The sequence below is a fragment of the Acyrthosiphon pisum genome, chromosome X (genome assembly GCF_005508785.2).
Source record: "Acyrthosiphon pisum isolate AL4f chromosome X, pea_aphid_22Mar2018_4r6ur, whole genome shotgun sequence".
Classification (NCBI taxonomy): Eukaryota; Metazoa; Arthropoda; class Insecta; order Hemiptera; family Aphididae; genus Acyrthosiphon; species Acyrthosiphon pisum.
The window spans coordinates 14,535,900-14,558,459 of NC_042493.1; the positions used below are offsets into that span (position 1 = coordinate 14,535,900).

At 30.1% G+C, this 22,560-nt stretch overlaps 2 protein-coding genes across 2 annotated transcripts; both read right to left on the reverse strand.

Annotated features, from left to right (window-relative positions):
* Positions 1 to 1,189: 1,189 nt before the first annotated feature.
* On the reverse strand, positions 1,190 to 10,497 carry LOC100572599 (protein decapentaplegic-like). The gene is made up of 6 exons (XM_003245323.4): positions 10,261 to 10,497; positions 4,696 to 4,797; positions 4,451 to 4,615; positions 3,963 to 4,167; positions 3,284 to 3,507; positions 1,190 to 2,771 (listed from the first exon to the last, which is right to left on the reverse strand). The coding sequence occupies exons 1-6, from the start codon at positions 10,286 to 10,288 to the stop codon at positions 2,371 to 2,373; spliced, it is 1,125 nt and encodes a 374-aa protein (XP_003245371.2). The 5' UTR covers positions 10,289 to 10,497; the 3' UTR covers positions 1,190 to 2,370.
* A 10,239-nt stretch (positions 10,498 to 20,736) lies between these two features.
* On the reverse strand, positions 20,737 to 21,360 carry LOC107884060. Its single transcript, XM_016805437.1, has one exon. The coding sequence runs from the start codon at positions 21,358 to 21,360 to the stop codon at positions 20,737 to 20,739; it is 624 nt and encodes a 207-aa protein (XP_016660926.1).
* Positions 21,361 to 22,560: the final 1,200 nt, after the last annotated feature.

Consider the following 22,560-nt stretch of genomic DNA (forward strand, 5'->3'; position numbering starts at 1 on the left):
TACAAGTGTTTCTGCACAAGTCAATTCAAACTCGGCATGTTCCGTTAAAACTTTATCAGTATTAAGTCAGTTTTAGAAAAACTATCTTATAACAATGATTCAGATTTCAAAGTTAACACAAACTACACGCAGAAAAGCTCACCAACTATCATGTGCGACATCAACTTCACAATTTATTATATCCTTAAATGTCATATCCAAATACTCAGCTTAATTAGAGCTAGTAACAAATAAACTGCAGGCAAAATCTATTGATTTATACTCGGTCCAAAATCATATTCAAGATTTATTGATTATATTTAATAATAATAGAGAGTAATCAGATATTATTTTTAATGATATTTTTAATAGCTCCTTATACTTGACAGAATAAGTTGGCACAGAAATTAAAGTACCACGTACTACATCTAAACAAAAAAATAGATCAAATTATGAAACCGATTCTGCTGAACGCTATTACAGACTTTCTATATTTATTCCTTACTTAGATTCACTAATATCATCTCTTTCACGAAGATTTGCAAGCGGAAATAAAATAGCATTCTCAATAAGTCTACTGCATCCTACAAATATTAAAAAGTACACAATTAACGATTTCAAAGAAAAAATTAAGCTAATTAGTGATCATTATAAAATTGAAAATATGATAGAGGAATCTAATATTTGGTATCAGTATTGGATTGATAAAAATTGAATTGACTCCCAGTGTGATGAAATTTCGTTAGTTGATTTATTGGCTCATTGCGAATATTATCCTGCAATTTTTCAAATACTTAATGTTTTTATATCACTGCCTCCTACAACGTGCACAATAGAGAGATCGTTCAGTACATTAAGAAGAGTAAAAACGTGGCTTCGGTCGACCACAGGTGAAGATCGTTTAAATGGGTTGTGTATGATAAGCCTTCATCGTGAAAGAGTGAATATAAACAAGGATATTTTCATTCAGATGTCATTAATATGTTTGGAATAAAACGAAAAAATTTGCAGTTCTTATTTACCGATACGGAATAATATATAAGATTAGATAATTTGATTTTCTATTTTTTTCTATACTAATTAAAATGTTTTTTAATTAACTGTATATATATATATACATGACAATACAAATATAACATGCATATTTACATTCATATGTGAAAATAATATTAAATCTTAATTATCATACATTTGAGATCTTTTTTTATTTTGCCCCTCCTTAAAATTTTACCCATGGGCGCCCATGGAAGCCACCCAAAGCGGTTGTTTCATATTGTAAAATAGATTGTGTCATGGCAAAGTATATTAAACGTAGATCCTGGTTATTTAAGATTTTTCTCGCGTTAATAAACATATAGTGAATTTTCCGTAGTTTCTTTATTGTGTTATTTATGTGTGTATCCCACATGAACAATTATTAGATTTACAATCTATATCATGAATTTTAGTTGGGTTGCTTTTTATTGTCTATGTAAAAGTAATGTAATTTGATAAAGTGTAATTTATTCTTAAATTATGTTTAAGAAACTATACATTTATCAAGTGCAGGTCCTTTTCTGCTTTTGGGTGAAATTCGTCCCAATTGTCCCCTGATATAAGAATGGCGGTATCGTATGCATAAGAAAATAATTTGCCGTGAAAATTTAAATGATCTAATGAAGATTATGTGTATAATATATAGAATATGTGATAATACTGTTTCTTGAGGAACCCCCGTTGTAATTGTAACTTCATCGTTAAGTGTGTTGTTATTTCTCACTTGTTGTTTACTATTATGCAAATACGATTCTAATCATTTCAGTGTCTTATTAATTATACCTATATATTAAAGTATAAGTAATAACAATTTACGATAAATGCTGTCGAAAGCTTTACTGATGACTGGGAAAATGCATGATGTTTTTTTTTTATTATTGTTCATGTCACTATAAAATATCCACGGAAAGTCGTGCTAAGGCATCTTCTGTCCCTAGATTTTTCCTAAATCCATATAGAGATTTAGGTAGGATATTATTTTCTTCTAAGTAATTTAAAAGTCTCTTTTTATAGCCCTCTCAAACATTTTTGAGAAAATATTTAATAAGCTTATTGCTCTGTAATAATTTATTAGTTTTTTATCACCGTTTTTATAAATGGGGGTGACTATGGCACTTTTAAAAGAATCTTGTGTGGTACCTTCCAATATTATTGTATTAAATATATATATATATATACTAATATCTCTGATATTGATTCTTTAAAATGTTTAACTACGTTGATTGATATTCCATTTTTATTGGGGCCGAATGACCTTCATATTTGAGATAATATTATTCACTTCTAATGTATTTATTATTCTTATAGTACATAATTATAAAATAACTGCTGCTTAATACCACCACCGCCGCGTTCTCATCTACATCCGCACTCGGCCACGGTCATCTCCGGGTAGTTTTTCATCTGCAAAATGCCATCGTCATCTTTGTAAATCAACGACTGCGTCCTCAGCTTGGTCGGTACGCAGCACGGCCGCGGAACTTTCACCAAATTAAATGAGTTTAACAGCATCTGCATTACCGCGTGGTTGGACCCGTTCACGTGATCGGCCAACGGGAACGCGCAATCCCCATGGCAGTAGAAAGCTTCGTACCCCGGCGGCGCATCGATCCAATCGCCGAACCCGATTTCTTTGAAATCTACATACATCGAATGCCGCCTGCAGCTTGACGATTTACTTGTCTTCCGCGGCTGTGCCGGAGCGTTAACCGATCGTTTACTCCGATGCATCATCCGTTCCAGCGAGCTCTTCTCGCCTGAACAACGTTATTGTTATTATAATTATAGTTCATCACATGTTATTATTATAACGATTGTCCAATGTCAATATATTGTTATCTTTCGTGTTTAATGTCAATAATATTATATTAGACGGATTTAGAATAGGAACAAACGTACCAGGCGTTTTCTGTAATAGCGGTGGGGCGCCAACAAAATATGAATTAGTTCTAGCGACAATCGTAATTTACTATTTAAAAAAAATACAGTTAACAATAAAACAGTTCAGATGGTAAGTAAGTAAGAAAAAATTGAATAAATCGTAGATAAATGGACCTTAAATCTTAATATATGAACGAGTAGTATGGTAGCGCCATTAGGAATAATTTTGAATATTAGGTATTATTATAAATTGTGTTAGAATTTGCCACGAGAAACGGCCGATCTTAAGAAAGCGGCTCACATCTCACACGTTTAAGCTATGTTTTATTGCCGCAACAAAATATCAAGTTAATTGTAATTAAGTTAATTATAATTGCATAATTCTTACTTGTTCCATCATCGATGTAGACCAATAGCAATGTGTTTTCAGGTGATACAAAATCAAACACGCTCAGCAAATGTGTGTGACTACCAGACTCCGTGACGCATTGTACTAGTATACCATGGTTTTCTTTGAAATTATTCTTTGACAGTCTTTCTATAAATGGTGTTACGTCAAAACTTTCGGTCATTGAAATTGTTGACATATTAATTGATTTCGAATCAATAGTTCTATAAATATAATTATGATATTAGTTTAATGACTATAAAAAATTCAAATGTTTGCACTAAATATTTTATATCTATAACCTATATCTATACCAGATGTATTCAAACTGTGCGTTGCAAGTATTAATTGAGTCAGTTAAACTGTGGAAGAATTCTTCTGACACAGAAGAGGAATACAAATAATGATGATAGCGAAATATAATATTTTATCCTAAATGTAAACATTTAATTTCAGTTTTCTATGCATAACTATAAATTATTAAATTAGTTGTATTGACATCATTGTCATTGTATTTATAATAATATAATCAAACATTAAAACATATTTATCTTTCTGTGTCCTTAGTCCTTACTAATTTGAAAGCCACCAAAATGTTGTTAAGAGATAAAGAATCTATGGAATAAAACATTTTGAATACCTCTGACCTATACAGAATAATATTGTTCGCCACACTAACCTGAGAATAGGTTTTGATAAGCCCTTCTCGCCGGGTTGGACTATATCATGTAAGATCACATGAATAAATTCTCCATTACGTAGTACTTGATCGTATTTTATTGGAAAACGAACTTCAGCAGCTTTAACCTGGTGTTTTTCCGGTATAGAATCTATGTCGAACTGTAGCCTATATCTCTTAGACTTAGCTTTAATTGGAGTTGATCCTATAACAATAAAATTATAATTTACAATGTTTTAATTTTTAATTTAATTTTAAAAATAATATAAATAAATAAAAATAATTGTTATTCTCATTATTTATCAACTCTATACTCTAAAATATATTAGCTCAGGATAATGTAATATTCAATATATTTTATTTTAATTAAACGATTAAAAGTATAAAAAACAAATATTATAACTTGTTTGTAATAGGTATATAGGTAGAATTTATCTAAAATATAATAATGTATGTATAGGTACCATATTATAAAACGTCTTAATTACCTTTGTTGGGATAAATTCTAGCAGTATTGGCAGACGCTGTGTGCAAGCCAGGAAGAGAAAAATGCGTTGTCATTGCATTGTTTTCTTCTAGCATGGATTTATACAACTCCATTGTGGAAGATGGTATCTTTATACTTTTCTCTACTACAGTTCTACGGGTTATACCTAAATAATAAAACGATAATTCAATAAAATTATTTCCAATCAATTATTGCTATATTAAATATAATTTTTATACATTTTACCTAATTTCTTAAGTAAATTGTTTTCCAATTCTTCGTATCCGCTTTTGGCCGACAATCCGGTATGTAGCATAGCCAACAGTAACATAAAAATAATCATTGTATCTAAATTCAAAACAATTAATAAGTATCTAATATTAATTGTGCACAGTTAACATACATATTATGTAATAAATTATTATTTAAACTTTAAATTTGACCAATAATCACTAGTTATATACAACATAATATAAATCATAATAAATTATATTAATATAAATATTTTTATTTAGATACCAAACCTAAACCACCTACACCTATGCTACATACATTTTTCATTAAGTATTACATTTTAAATAATTGTACATTAAACAATGGGAACATTAGTGTTCAAATGGAGTAGGTATACGTGGTTCCATATTATTATCTGTACCCCAGGGATGGATCCAGGAGGGGCCTAGGCCCCCCCCCCAAAGACATATTTTTTTTATAAATTTAAATATTATTTCTTAAATAACAAATGAACAAAATCTTAACTTCTTTTCACATTGTCGCTTTATATAATATTAAAAATAATCAATAATTTATTTATAACATGGATTACCTATACTTACTATTATGCAAGGCTAGGCATTAACGAGTTAAAAAGTTAAAGTTAATTTTATTTTAACTATTTAACTTAACTAGTTACTTTTGGATTTTCATTAACTTATAACTGTTAACTTACTAAATTTCTTTTTTAATTAACGTGAAATTAAAGAATTAATTTTTAATTTTAAGAAGTGAGTTAAGTTAATTTATTTTGCTTTTAATTTAATTATATTTCACTATTTCAGTCTATTTCGTTTTCATGTCAAAAAATATTTACCGTGAATTGTTTAAAGTTAAAAATGTATGTCATTCGAATCTAACTTGTATGGAAATACTGTATAAAGTATAATCACTATAATCTATAATTTAGTTTTGGGTTGGAAAAAAATTAAGTACGCTAGCGCTATATAAACAAATTAACTTTTTTTTAACTTAATAAAAAGTTAACAAAAAGTGTGTATTAACTTTTAACTTAACTGAGTTAACCTATAGTTAAATTAACTTTTAACTTTTAACTTTTTGTTATTGGTGCATATTAACTTAACTTAACAAAAATAATAAAAAATATTAACTTGCCCAGCCTTGCTATTATGACAACATGTTTAAATTAAGAATAAAGTATAATATTTTATTATAATTGGATTTGTGTTGTAAAAACAAAGTTGGCTCCCCAATATTTGATGTACCTAATATTTTTGATATTTTATTTTAATTAAAAAAAAAAAATTGTAAATAACCTGAAGGGTAATACCAGTCTCGTTGGAAATACCTGTAAATAGATAGAAAATTGAATTTTTTTTAAAAATACATGTTAATTTTTTGTAAAAGTGCATTTGTTCTCAAATTATTATATATTAATAAATAAATAAAATATTTTAAAATTAATAAAAAATTGTATTTCAGAAATAACAAAAGAATAAAAGTACACCTTTCAACCTGTAATTATAAATCGACAAGCAATACTGGTCACCTATATAATTTTGAGCAATCGGTATTGCCCAATCAGTTTTGACCGGTATTGGCCGATTATAAATAATTTTTAATTACATTGTATCTCAATAAATAAATTAACCAAGCATTTTATAACTGCAAGCATCATAAAATATATAACATTTTGCATAACACAGGTTTTTATCAGTTGTTAGCATAATATGGCGGAACAATAATTTTAGGGTTTCGTACAATAAGAAATTAGCTGCACGGATTTTTCACCTCTCAAGTTATAGCTCAAGTTGAGGCTAACTCACTTTCCCCTATAATAGGTTCACAGAATAAATATTCAATAGCTTAAAATAGATCTAAATGTTTTGAATATGTAATTGTGACATTGTATATATAGAATATTATAATATTATACGTAAAAGTCTCAAATCCCCACATAAAATGTGTTGAATTACAACAAAATAACTAAAATTGCTTCATCATTTAAAAATATCTAATTAGTTAATCTAAATTTGAACTATAAAAAAATTCTGCTTGTACATTTTTTTAGATATTTATGTTTCAATATCATCAACTTATAAAGAACCTTGTTGAATATTTTATACATTTTTAACTACAAAATAATTTACAATTAATGTTCGTGATTTTTAAGAAGTTTGTAAACATTTAAGCTTCAGACGCTTATAAAAAATATCTTTAAATTTCTAAAAGAACTTCTTATGTGAGATATTGTGTAACAATTTCAAGCTTTTCGATCGAGTTGAAACATTTTTATCAACACGTAAAAAAATTGAAAATTTCTAAATATTTATAAACAGATTAAAAAGAGTGGAAATATTTTGTTTTTGAATTACCTACAATAAAATAGGAAAATCGATTTTCAGTAAAACTGGTTCATTTAATTTATTTTTTTTTAATTCCTGATTATTTTGAAAAGTACTAAGAATTTTTTACTTTTGTGAAATGGTACTAAATTTATTTCCCTTAACGTTTATCAAAACCATTACTATAGGTAATATTGATATTATGTAATATGTATGTATTTCAGTATTTGGATTTGAGATAATGTTATCTAATTTATGTTAAAATGTTGTAGACTGTGGGGACTGGGCAGGCGCGGCTTCAAAGGCTTACCAAGGAGGGGGGGGGGCATTTTTTTAGCTATCACTAAATTTTTCATGTTTCGTCGCAATGTCGTTTTGCTATATGCCATCATCATGATACGTCGATATATACGTAAACCGTCTGTCGACAAACTAATATTTGACATGTTACAAATTACAATGTTATGACTAATGATTATTTATCAATAAATGGTATTTTCCACAAATTACTAATTAGTACACAGTCTATGGTCTGGAGATTTTTATTTTTATACACATAAAAATACCTATTCAAAAAACTGCTAACGTATTATAAAATAATATATAATGATAGGAAGGTATTTAAAATATTCGGAAAATGTAGTAGGTATTTGTATATTTTAAATTACCGATAACTAAGCGGAGTATGATATTATTATAATTGATCGCTAAACACATATTATACATCTGTATGTCTAGCGGAAACGCGTATAGATTTGTATGTCTTTGTATATTTTTTTTAAATAAAATTTATTTTCACTAGGTGCGCGTTTCTCAACAGAAGAAATAGGTACATATTCTTAACCTTATGAAAATGCACCTACCGACCAAATAAGTTTACATAATGTTTCAAAATATATATAATATGATGGACCTCTATGCATACTTATGTTATAAGTTACCCATATTTGAATGGTTTATATACATTTTGTAAATCGCCTTCATTCGTGGTCTGCCTCATTGCTACCTATTTAGTATTTGAATTAGGAAACTTGATATTTAACACAATGACATAGGTACTTATTAGTAGCTAGGGTTGATGACTTCTAGTTTTTTCATATTTGTCTAGAAAGGTCGCAAAATAATGTGAGTGATGTATAAATATGTTTCATATGAAAGTATTATATAATACTAGTACCTAAGTTACACTAGAAATTTTATTTTGATAATTTTTGCATATTTTGTCGTTATTGCATATAAATGCATATTTGAGAATATTAGAAAAAATAAGAACATATTTCGCCAGTTTTCTATCTAATAAAGTCAGTTTGAACAAATAAGAAAATATTTTGTAAAACTTTAAGTGTAAAATGTCGGTTATTGACAAATTAAGATAATATTGTGTATACATTTGGAAAATTGAATAGGTATTTAAAAATATAATAGTACTACTACACTAATCGTAGCATATCGGTCGATTATCTGGCCGATAACACTGCAACACGTGTAGCAGGTAGTGTTAATTGCTAATTAGTTATTTTTTAAGTTTTTATAAAGTATTCAATCAAACTATCTATTTATACTTTTGTTTTCATATTAATTGTATAATATAAGTAGGTACCAAAAATCATATTATAAACTTTTTTAGAGCATATTTTAAGCGCATATTTTTTGTTTTTTTAGTGCATAAATGCATACATTTTTTCAGGTTTATAAGTACTAGAAGTTCTCAGTCATACTTATTAGTTGATTGTAAATTCGTTTTGATACGTTTTTTTTTTCTTTTGACCACTTTATTATATTTAATTGATAATACATTTATAAATAATAACATAATACAGTTAGTTTTGAATTTCCGATAATGATCAACTAACATTATTTATCATCTGATAATCGGAATATAATAAACGAATGACCAGTGGCGGCTCGTGTATGTGTGCACAAGTGCACGTGCACTACCTACCCAAACTCAAGAAAAATTTAAAACATAAACCATAATAATACAACTAAGTACTTATAATGTTATTAAAAGTAAAAAAACAAATTTAGAATATTATGAAAATAATATTATAATATTTGGATTGGGTTATTTCGATGGCCAAACAGCCGGGCACGGTTGTTCGCGACGGAACGGTATCGGTGTGTATTATAGTGGTGCCTAGTGCACAATATAATCACTATGCACATATTTTGTACAGCGTAAAAATTAAAACAAGTCAAAACACGCAACCCGCGTTATAATGGAATTGATGTGCACATTCGTTTTGCAATTTACCAATTAAATTGTTTACAGCGAATTATTTTCGACGTCGCCGCTACGTTACGCGTCGACATAGGGATTACAATTTATTTTTACTCTCATTCCGATAATACCTATTTACATATTGGGAAAACACAGTTGAGCAAACAATATTTTATGCGGCGTTTCCATATTCAAACCAACATTTTGTAATATATTATTTAATTTGTTAGGCTTATGCCAGGAAGATTGATGGAACCTATATTCTGTATGAGACAGATCGTTATGGAGAAATACAGGGATAATAAAAGACATATTTAGTGTATGGTGTTTAAATATCTGAAAAAAGTTATAGTTGTACTCGGTTACCAACTAGCCACTCATCTATACAGTCATAGGAGTATTGTTCGAAACAAAAACAGAAACTCCAACTAAAATTAACTTAACTTAATGTAATTTAATAAAATTACAAGCCACTATAAGAAATTAAAAACATTAAATTAAATATAAAAATCTAAAGTCAATATTCAAATATTGTAAGAATATCGAATCTTTACTATTATATAAATTGGAAGATAGGTAGGTATAACAATAATAATTTTAACTTCGTAATAGGAAGTAACCTAGCTCCGATTATTTAATTTTATAATCATCAACAAGTCTACAAAACGTTGCATAAATATTATGACCATAAAATTATGTTATTTTTTTCATCAGCCCTTATTCGTATTAATGTGATACATTTTCTTAAATTAATTCATTTTTGTACAATGTAGTTCAGAATTATTGAGCAAGGCAAATCGCAATATCGTACAATTATTTATACACAGTCGAGAAGATTTTATTTTGTATTTTTATATATTGGATACGCCGAGAAATTTGCTGAATCGTGTGTTAGCCATATACATAACTGACGTGTGCCACGCACAATATACTATGCAATATCTACAGTTTAGTTACAAACCCTACAAAGTACAAAATATTACCATAAAATATATAATAATCGCGGTTTACCTGATCTGGTTAACCCCGATGACGTCATTTCAGAAAAAAAACCATATACGTTGAATCGGTGACGATATATATGTATTATGATATTTTATAGCACAATAATATCATAATATTATGAACGGACGTTTTATGATGCACTGTTTTCCGTTCGGCGCACCATCCAGCCAGCTGTATAAATTACAAGCCTGGGCATAAACGCGTCAAAAAGTTAAAAGTTAAGTTAATTTTAACTTTTAACTTAACTTTTTCAAATTTAATTTTCATTAACTTAATTTTTAACTTAACTTATTTTAATTGATATTAACTTAATAAATAACGAGTTACTTTTAATCAAATTCAAGTTAAGTTAATTTATAAATAATTAAATAATAAAAATAAAAATTATTATTGATATTACATAACCATTTACTAGAATAGGGAATTACAAATATAGTTAAATCAATTTCTTAAATAAATATTTATAAATATAAATATTTTACTGAAGTATAAAGTTGGCTATATTCTCTAACAGTTTTAGACTTTTAGTAAGTACCCTGAAAAAGTATTCAGAGTTTAAAATTAAGTACATTCTTAAATACCATGTTATTTTTATTTAATAATTTAAAAAAAAATGTATAGTAATTATCTGAATTAGTGTATTAATAAATCAAAAGGTTGTATTTGTTTTGGCATTTTCAATTTTGTATTTTTTCCTACCTACTTCATAATTCTATTAATTCAGTACCCATGTATAGAAAAGCTATTGGCTATTTCCTGTGTTCAATAATATTTATGATTTTTATTATTTAAACCATATTACTGGGTATTTATAAAGATATTATTAAAAAAAAAATAATAACTTAACTTAAGTTAATAAGTTAATTGAAAATGTTCATATAACTTTTAACTTAACTGAGTTAAAAAAAAAAATTAGGTTAACTTTTAACTATTAACTGAGTTAAAATGTTTTACATTAACTTAACTTAACTTAGTTAAAAATTATCATTAACTTGCCCAGGCTTGATAAATTATACAATTAATCCATATTATGAATAGGTTCGGACGATTAAAATAATGATTCCGCGCGAATTTAATGTAATATTATTGTATTAATTTTGTTATGCCAAAGAGCCGCGAAACGAACTGTTATACACACAAGACGCGAGCACTGTTACCACTGCACAAATACACGACCAAACCGACAAGAAGATTACAGTGAAATGATGACCGCAGGAGGGTTCTGCCGATGCATTATGTACCTACAAACGCGTATGACCGACCGCGTCGCCGGAAATCTGCAGACAAACGGGCGTCCGCCTGGACTCGGCCCGTCGAGCAGAGGATCGTCGGGGTGTGTGCGAGTGCATGACGTGTGCACGGCAGTTTTGGGGTGGGGTTAAGGGGAGTTAATGGTCATGCACGGCAGTTTTGGTGTGGGGTTAAGGGGAGTTGATGGTCAATAGGGCGTGGTTTTCGTATTTCTGGAAACCAGATTTTTCGGCAGCCGACGATTGTACACAACAACACAACGCACATTATTATTATACGCACAGTGTTATAACGTGTGATGCTTGAGTCGAAGGAAAATAAATAGTAGTTGGTACAGCGAGGGACGCGGGAACGATACAAACATTGCTTTATGCTTAAAGGTGTATACTGATTTTTATCTACCTATACGCGTTCCCGCGAAAATTCGACGAGCGATTGTCCTCGAAATCATTGTCGTGATAATCCTTTCAGTAACATCGTCGCATTATTATAGGGCAATCCGACATAGACATTACAATAACAATATTGTGTACCGTGTATTCATAACAATACTCACTCGTTATCAAGACTTGAGAGTCTTAATTTTTTTTCGTAATATTATCGTTTTTAATTATTTCAATACTAACAGATGTTTAATATAATATTTTATTAATCTTTTGGCGTTTGTAGTTTTTTATTAGGTTCTTATTTGGCTAGCATCTGTGTGGGTCTTCGAAAGTATTATTATAGTGCCTACGGTAAATATAATATTATAATATTCCTTAGACGATCGTCTGTAGAGTTGTTAACTGACAATAATAATAATACTGAGACGAAATAGGGTTGTATAATATTAGTGGAATATTCGTGTACAACGTTAGTGCCGTTCAGTTGCTTGGACACGAGACGGCTCGGCGCCGATGTTCAGCTGCCTTAAGAGAGGGTAAAAGCAGATATCGTGTACCAGCGGGCGGTCATGGAGGTTTTTTTTTTGTTCCTTTTTAATAAAAAGTTTTACGAATGGCGGAAAATGTCAATTCGATGATAAATGTTGGTGCGTCACGGTCTGTAGTTATGGTTGCCGGCAAACATTTGACAATAGAGACTCCGTCCCTATATATATAATATATTATTGTATGTATGTATATTGTATAATATGTATATGTCAGTGGCGAACCCAGGGGGGTGGACCCCGGGTCCGGACCCCCCCCTTGGCTTATGTCATAGTTTTATTTTTATTTTCAAAAGTTTCTGTGAAATGGTGATCGAAATGTATTGATTACTTTGATTATTACTTATTAGTTAGGTATTATTTATTAATTAATTAATAAACGTCAGTCGGCATTTACATATTGGTAATACAACAGTTAATGAAGAAATGATAGTATAAATGTGAAAATTATTGATAGGTATCATAGATAATAATATTAAATTTAACATAATAATAACTTATAATAATCACAAAGAGAAATTACAAATTACTATGAAGTTAACAGCATCCTAATTCTAATTATTATTATTTCTAATTCTTATTAGATTAGATTTGGACATTAGGTATTTTGTTGATAACACGTCGAATCCGATAATAATTAATTGACATGCATTGTAAATATAAGTTTAAAAATGTAAATACTATAATTGTGTGTTTTTAGATTCTGAGTGAAACGATGAATGTATTGATTTTACAATGATGCGTGTTTTTTCATTCTTATTTTATTTTTAATTTTGTAATTTTTGTGTCTTTCATCACGGTTTGGGGCAGTAATACTCCTTCGATTGTCTTCAACAATATCTTGTTTGATGAGAAAGTGAATCTAGTTGGTGCATTCGGGAGGTCAAAATTTGAAATTTCCAATAGTTTTCAAAAGCACTGAAAAATAAAAGAAAAATTAAGAAAAAACGGGAATTTTTACGCAAAATCTATTTTTGAGAAAATTGATTTTGGTTTTTGGTGTAGCTTTAAAACAAATGACCGTAGATACAAGAAAATTTCACTGGTTGCTTATATTTCCATTTTCTATACATGATGACATTTTAAAAATATTTTGATTTGTTTTGAACTATTTAGGGACATTTTCAGTTTCCAATATTATTAGTATTTTTTTCTATGAATTTATGTATATACGTGTGTATTTCAGGAATTGTTTAAAAGCAGTTATTTTATTATGGACCTGCATCATAGCTTTCCATGCATCGGTGACCGCTTTCTCAATATTTTATGATATAGACATAAAAACAATAAAAGTAAACTCTTGTGGAGGATTGCTTAAAAGTATTGACATACAATTTCATTATATACGTACTAAAAAGACCCAGATACTTTTTGATTTAATCTTCAAGACTCCAGAAGGTATGTGAAAATTTTAGTGTAAAACTGTAAAAACTACATTATACATTTATACCTATAGGCTATACTACATTGATTATTATAATGTAATTGAGTATTTTTGCTCAAATGCAATATATAATGACAATGATAAGAATGTGTACGATGTGTTGTCTATACAAGTCCCAAACATAATACTGATTACATACTATATAGGTACTAGTTTACTTTAGAGGAAAATTAAAATTTAACTGTGCCTATGTTAACCAAGTAGGTACCTATGTTTATAAAAATACTGGTTGTAAATTATTCATAAACATTTTAGAAATAATAATTGTAATGATTGAGACGACCGTGGCGTATTATTCTATTTTAAATATCACAACACAGCAGTATATTATTTACCATTAATATTTTTGAAAAGTAAAATTATTTTGTCATGATCATTAATAATTTATTTCCGACCCAGGCATTTTTAGTGTGTTATTTTTTATCTGTATACGTATGTGTAGCATGCTCGGGTCCGTTTTCATGATACCTATGATTTTTGATATTGCTTTTAAAGAAACTTATTTTCCCATTAGTATTACGAAAGATTGATTTAATTTTTCCCATAAATGATGCATTTATTACATATTTGTATAAAACAATCAAGAATTTTACATGCCTATAAAAAGTTAAAAAATAGTCAATATATTTTGAAATGGAAAATTGTCATATAAACATTTTATGAAAATTTAAAGTATATACGGATATTTGTTTTTGAGTTACTATGGAATAAAAGCATTTTTAATCCACCATATTATGGTGATGATAAATAGATCAAAAATACACATTATTATGAAATCACTCCGCTCAGAATTAAAAAATGAAACTAAATAACTGTGTGGTTTTCTGGGACATTAAATTATATTAAGGTACCATCAGAATTGTTGTACTATTATTATTTAAATAAAAGATACCTAGATATCTAAATTATTAGTATCCAAAAATTGATATTGTGTGAATTAAATATTTACAGGTCTAAAAAGAAGAATACTGGAGTTAACAGCCAAGCAATTACAGTTCAATATTTCACAAAAAGAAATGTCAAGGAAATTCATAAATAGATAGGTCTTCATTACTTATAACATTTTGAAATAATTTTCAGTCAGTTTTCTACAAATGTTATTTTTGAGCGGTTTTTTTTAATTAGAATTTTCTAGAATTGGTATAATACGATTACTCTTTTTGTGATGTATTTAAAAATGTACTTTTACACTGTAATTTAAAACTTGAAAATAATTCACACTCCTGAAAGAATAATGACACAAATCAAAATATCAAAATTTTGGGAAATCGACTTTTAATGTTTCATTATGTCATTTAGTCATTATAAATAGGATTTTTAATTAATTTTTCTTTTTTCAATCTCATATTATTGTTAATATTGTATAGTTTACTTTTGTATGCTTAAAATAATAATTTAAGTACCATTTTTCATCTTTGTTTTATTGTAAATCTGAATTCAGTTTGATTTATGTCATTATTTCTGCCTAGAAAAAAAAATATTTTTTGATTTACGCCACATAAAATAAAATAGTAAAATACAATTTGTACCTAATAATAATATTATTAATTTATAACATTCAGATGTATAACTTGTCTTATAACATTTAATATCAATAACTCTTAAATACAAAATAATAGGAATGTAATATATTTGTTATTATTGTATATTTTAACTACTTGATCCTTTTTAAGTGCCTACTTTAGGTACCTAAAAAAATTTATTAAGTAGTACTTTTGAGATAAAATTTATTAAAACAACATATTATAATATTTAACAACAAGGTTCTGATCTTAATTTTGGTAGAAGATCCATTTTATATACAAAACGTTACAAAACAGCATTAGACAATATTATAATTAATTATAAAATTAAGAGTTAACTGACATTAATTTTATCATAACATTCTATAATTATTTTATTATTATAATAGGTATTGATAAAACTACAAGCTTTTCTTATATTAGGTACAATAATATTATATTATTTAAATTAAAATAATTTTTCCCATGTGATACTGTTACTTTTGAGATAATAATGTTCGAGATGTAACAATATTAGTAAGGCCAGAATTAAGTCACATCTAAGAAGTGTCGATATTCCATATGGGAAATAATAAACTAATAAACTATATTATAAATATTCTTTCATTGGTACGATATAAGCTTTATCAAATCATAATTGAAAACGGAAAGTTTTAAGTACATACCACAGACACTTTTACCGCTGATCATAAACTGTGATCGTGTATCACATAAATCTATTAAGCCCTAAGAATAATTTTAACAATGATAATATATTAGATGCAATAGTTTAAGAACATTTATTACTGGATGTGATTTCCAGTTATCTTTAAAAGCTGGTCTTAATCTTTTATGCACTACACATTCTACCATATCATTAAATGATTGATGTTGTCCAACTTCTTCAAAAGGTTACCTATATTCTGGTACAGCTCCTAGTTGTGCCGTAAATCTAGTTGCCAATTCCCATAATATTAATCCACATGCTTACATGTCTAGTCTTAAAAATGAATCCCTTGAATAATCGATGGATCCATCTAGTACTTCTGGTGCCATGTATCGTGATGCAACCTGAATAGTTAATGAAAATTAATTTTAATCCTTTTTATTGGAGGTAATTATGGATATTTATCCATGTCCCGAGTAGCAAATTCAGTTCACGTTGCGTGCTCAGCTATCAGTAGATGATTGTTAAAATATCATATCTTCACTGCACAGTGTAGAAAGTTAATTTAAATACCAAACTGTTATATAGAGAATATCGTGTATCATTAGAGCCAGCGTCGGTATGAACACGGTACGACAGTGAATATTTTAACCATGTGTTAAATACTTTAACGCAGAGCTCGTATTGCTGTACTTAGATGTAGGTTGCCATATTTGATATACAAGTACGTTTTCTTAAATCTTATAATTAGGTATTAAATATATTTTTTGTTAAATACATGTTGATAGCAACAAAAATAATGAAAAAATGATTTTATATTAAGTCATTGTCCTAATGAGTATACTATAGTCTATAACCAACATATAATTAATAACAATGTTCACTAATGTTATAATAAATTTAGTATTAAGCCAATTAAGGTGTACAACTTTTGTACTTAAATTAAAGACAATGTTTCCAATTTTCACATAATTCGCACTTCAATAGAATTTTTTTTAGTATTTTTTTTGTCATAAAGTTACCAGCAATGTTTCAAAATAATAAATCCCATCAAATTGTTAGAACACTGAATTTCCAAACTTGTTATGTGTTCTTTGAAATTTAAATATGTTCAGATGCTCCGTGCTATTAAAATTGGATACTGGTTCCGCAATATATTACCTAAAAATTAAAAGTTTGTTAAAAATATATCAGTGCACAATTAGTTTCTTCTCTAACATAGCAAGTTTGTTAATGTATACTTGGTCTGTAGAATTGTCTTAAAGAAAATCAAATTCTCAAAAATGTTCAATATATTGGCTAGACTGCCTAGTTCCTCGTAGGTAGATACATCATATTATTATATTTCAGTTTTAAAAACCATGATAATATAATACATTGTGTATTTGTGTGAAATAAAAACGGTAACGATAAATCATTAAGTTACTTTCAGCAAATATTTAAGATTTTAGAGACTTCAGTCAACTACTTACTAACGTGTGTTCCATGTTTGAACTATATATATATGACGCGAGACACTTAGACACTTAGACATTACAAAATTTCTGTACAAAGTCTAAACCAAAAAGTCTAAAACTAGCCACGAATCAGTAATAATTATTATTGACCTAGACAGACATTGATGAGAATGTGTACGATATGTGGCCTATACAAGTCCCTAACACAATACAGGGTACCTACTATACTAGGGCACTATAGTTATTAGGTAAGCTATACGCCATCATTTTCGACTAATAATGTTCTTTGAATATGCATTTTTCCCCCTTTATTTTATAAATTTATCATTGATAAAAGAGCCACAAAATGGTGGCATAGCATACCCATTATGTGTAGAGCCTTAACTATACTAGTTTACATTAGACCATTAGCCTAGTAGCCAGCCCATAAACACAAATGCCTATACCTAAGTAAACTAAAGTCCTAGGTAGTTGGAAATTTAAAATTTAACTGTGTCTATATTAACCTAAACACTGCTTTGGAAAGTGGGCAGCCAAAGGGCCGTTACAATAATGTATAACACAACCGGTATAACACGTATATAATTATTTGAATGTTACTTACACACACTACAAATCCCGAATAAACATTCGAATGAACTTTTATAGAATGTCCTTCATCAGACAGTGTGAGATGAGGAAACTCCACTTCTTGTAAATTGAAAAAGTATCTTAATCATATGGTTCATTTATATTATATGAGAAAGTTAAGATAAAAAATGAGGAATTTTGAATAAAAATGTATATTATTTACTTTAAATGATTGTAAATTAATTAAGTACTTACCTATTTGATTTAAAACAATATTCAATGCATAGGGAATTAAAACTTCCATCTAACGATAGTTTTTTATTTATGAATTTACGATTAATTTTACTTTAATATTGTTCATATTTATCAGCCTATGTCGTTTGTCTATTAGATCGTGACAACAAAAATATTAATATTATACACAGATATTTATTAAAGTAAGCCCGGGCCTACTTATGCACTTTTCTTCAAAAATAAATTAAATAAATGTTTTATATCGTATTCAATATTATATTAAATACAATTAAATGAATATACTATTATTATTTATCGTACCTAAATATGATTTAAATTATTTAAATTCTGACGGGTTTTAATAACTTGTGGTTCAATAATCAATTACCAATCGGCACTCGACGATATGCATAGTGTGATCCAAGTCGGTGTAATATATTTTACAGACCATATATTATGGCGTATAGTATCAATAATATTCTCGACTCAATTCCACTTGATACTTGATGCATGACCTATGTGATTATAATTATAATTCACATAATGTGAATTATTTAAAGTCACATCTATATAAAATGTTATCCATTCTATTGATTTCAAGGAATAACGAGACGTTTATAATAAATTGTAGTCAGATATAGGGATCAAAATTTCCGAAAAAAACAGGGTTTCTCCTGTTTATTTCGAAAAAATTGGGAAAAAATGATTTCATTTAAAATTTCCGGAAAAACTGGTTTTTTTCCTAAAGAACTGAAAAAGTAATGTATAGTGGAAACAATCTAATAAATAATGATAGTTGATAATCATATTACATACATAATATTATATATACCATACTTAACTTAAAGTCTGTAGTGGATAAGCCTAGAGTATTCTACACTTGATTTATAAATAATTATAATTCCCTCTCTAGCCTCCAGACGGGATTTAGCTGATATTTCTTTTTTATATAAACTAATAAATAACCATATTGATGCGCCTTACCTATTAGAACATATTTCATTCAATATCCCTGCATATAATAATCGAACTACTCTTATTTTCTACTTACAATCACACAGCACAAATTATTTAAAAAAACTCCGCTATTCTTAGATCCATGACCCTGTGTAATGAAATTGCACCTAATATTGATTGTTTCTTTTCTCCGTTAGCCTCAATTCTTAAAACTTGCATCACAAACAATATGTAATATTTTATTTGTATAATTGTTTTCATTTCAGTTAACATTTCTATCTTATTATTAATATGCATTTATGTTATTGTTCGATTTTCATATCAATTTATTGTAATAACTTATTTATTTACTTGTATTATTGGGCAATTTGCCCGTTTTATTCATTGAATAAACAATTATTATTATTATTATTGTTATTATTATTTGTAATATTAACTACTAAAGTACTAACTATTAAGTATTTACTATGTAGTTATTTCTTATTAGTTATTAATATTATTTAATATGTTTATAATATTTAATATTTGATTACCAACTCACTAAGTTTAAAAATATAAAAACTATCAAATAGTAACTAGTCATCACTCACCACTCACCAGTCGCTGTAATATAATTTATAAACCTATCAGCTAGTTACTATAATACCTTATTAGTTATTACAAATATAAATAGACAATAAGTACCTTTTTTTTTTTTTTATTGTGGTATCGAGGACTGGAGGAGGAACTATGGTGCCAGTACTTCTCCTCCAGCCACCATCGTTTATTGTCAAAACAAACACACGACAATTAACAGCGGCGGGACAATCCCCCACCCGCTGTTATTACAAACAAAATTGAGTTATTACAAACGGTACAGATCGGGTCTTAACTATGGTAATTCCGCCGGTTTGCAGCCTGTCGCACTCGTTCCTCTGCTTCTTTGATTGAGAGGGTGTTTTCCACCATGCCGTATAACAGCCTGAACCGCTCTTCGGCTCTCTCAGATCGCATCCTTCCCTTGGGCGTCCGCCGGCAGGAGCTTGAACGCCGGTCCACAAATTATGTCCGGAACGTCATCGGTGCTCGGTCGGTGGCCAATCCTGGCTCTCAGGGCTTCACGAAGGCCTTCCCAGTAGGGGCAATCAAACGGGGTGTGTTCAACAAGGTCACCCAGAAACAGTCGATACTCCGGCAGCGAGGCCCCGGGCCTGCAATAACAGCTGAAGACGGTCAGCCCCTGGAATGATAGCCAGGCGAACCCACTGCCGAAGCCCCGACCATCGTGACTGAGCTCTGAGCGCAGTGAGGTTCCCACAGCAGCCTTGCGATCCGTGCTGTATCACCACCGGTCCTCGTGGCCGTAGGGGGTGGCCGGCTCAGATACGATAAGGATGTCAGCCCCGATCTCTTCCGCCGTCTATGCCATAAGCTGCTCTGCTGCCCAATTCGCATTCAGATTTATCTTCAGGAATTTAATCATCTGTACTCTAGGCTGCTCCCGACTTTCTTCTAGCGGCACACGCCCCGGAGCCTGGTTTGTGCGAGACCTTCGGCAGACCAGCGGTTTCGCAGGCCACGCAACGGTCGTCACCCTCGGCGCAGTCCTTCATTAAGTGTCCTGCCACTCCGCACTTCCAACAGGCACCCGTCCTGTCCTCCGCGGTGCAGGATCTGGAGTTGTGGCCGAAGGCCTGACACCTGAAACACCTCTCCGGTGGCAGCGTTCTCGGCCGGACGCGGCACATGGTCCACCCGATCGGGACCCTGGCGATGCTGGCGGCAATGCTCCTGGGCATTTTCGCCGTCGCAATCTGCTGTCCGGATCGGGTGCCCCATATCCTGAAGTCGCTGACTACGTCCCTGTCGATCCTGGCTGCCGGATCGTCCTGACCGGGAATCGCGTGGCGAAGCGCCTCCAGGACCTCCGAGGCGGTGGCGGTTGCGTCGATGTCCAGCACTTCGACTTCCACCTGGACCCCAAGCTGGACCACCTTCCCAACGGAGTCGCCAAGCTTGCTTGACATGGCTGAAGCAATAGTCTTGGCTGCTTTCATTGAACTGCTTCCTTTGGGTAGCTCCAGGAGGAGACATCCGTCCCGTGTCTGCCTCATAGTGACGCTAGTGCCTATCTCCTCTCGGGTCAACCCGCAATTCCGCACTGCCAGAATGGTGTCCCGGTAGGACTTTCCGGCCGCGTTAGACAATAAGTACCTATACAATTTTTAATATTTAAAAATACAGGTGATTTATTTTCGGGGAAATACACTCTCCCACATAAATACCAATTTGATATGGAACTACGTTATTTTTAGAACAAATATTGAAATATCCGTATTAATATTTTTAAATTTTAATACAATAATACATTGATAACTGTATTGGCAAATGTGAAATGACAATGACAGGTTTCCTTATCTATTTTTTAAATAGATTATTTTAACTTTTAAGCGTAAATACAATTTTTCAATTTTCCAAAAATTCGGTTTTTTTTTAATTTCCCGAAAACTTCGGTTTTTTCGGAAATATATTATTTTAATATTCTCCAATTTTTCCACGTTTTCTGAGGCTCTGGGGAAAAAAAAACGGTTTTTTTCCGAATTTTTCCGGAAATTTTCCGGTATTTTGATCCATAGTTATGATCGTTGTGAATTATTAATATAAATTGATAGTCAAAAACGGCTTGATGATAATTATATTTATAATGAATTAAAATAATATTGTGTACACTGCACAGTATCCACTTCCACCCGATAAATTGTTTATATCATCAAATCGGACTTACGTTTTCATACATTTTGGTGTATTTATAGTACGGACCGTAGTTTGTGAACAACCATTTAGAAGCGATTTCAGACGACATTATAATAGTATCTTTATTATCCGTGTTTTGTAACGTCATCACTGCTATGTATTGAAGTGGGGGCCATGCATTTGGCTGATCCCACTGTTCTTCGGTTGTCCTCAAAGTTGTTGGTATACCCACATCTGTCTTCAGTATTTTATTCTTGTTCAAATAGTTGGGAACCCTTGTAATAAAGTAATCTGTTTTGTTTTTATCATAACGTCCAGTCCAAAGTGGTGATATATTAGTTGGGTAAAAATAGTTTCGTTTTACATTATTGATCAAATCGAAGTCGAGCCACGCTCCGGCAGATACCTACGGGTGCCCACTAAAAAATCTGCAAAAACTAATAAACACACGTGTTTAACCTACAGTACCCTACCCCAGTCCCTAAAATTGTGTGTACTACGACACACTTTGTGAAGTACGAATAGTGTAGTGTGTAGTACGAAATTTTAAAGTGTTAAAT

Coding starts and splice junctions, on each gene's coding strand:
- LOC100572599 (XM_003245323.4), bottom strand. CDS start 10,288: ATGACGTCATCGGGGTTAACCAGATCAG. Junction 4,168..4,450: donor TAGAATTTATCCCAACAAAG/GTAATTAAGACG, acceptor TTATTGTTATAG/GATCAACTCCAATTAAAGCT. Junction 3,508..3,962: donor TTATCAAAACCTATTCTCAG/GTTAGTGTGGCG, acceptor TTATATTTATAG/AACTATTGATTCGAAATCAA.
- LOC107884060 (XM_016805437.1), bottom strand. CDS start 21,360: ATGAGGCAGACACGGGACGGATGTCTCCTCCTGGAGCTACCCAAAGGA.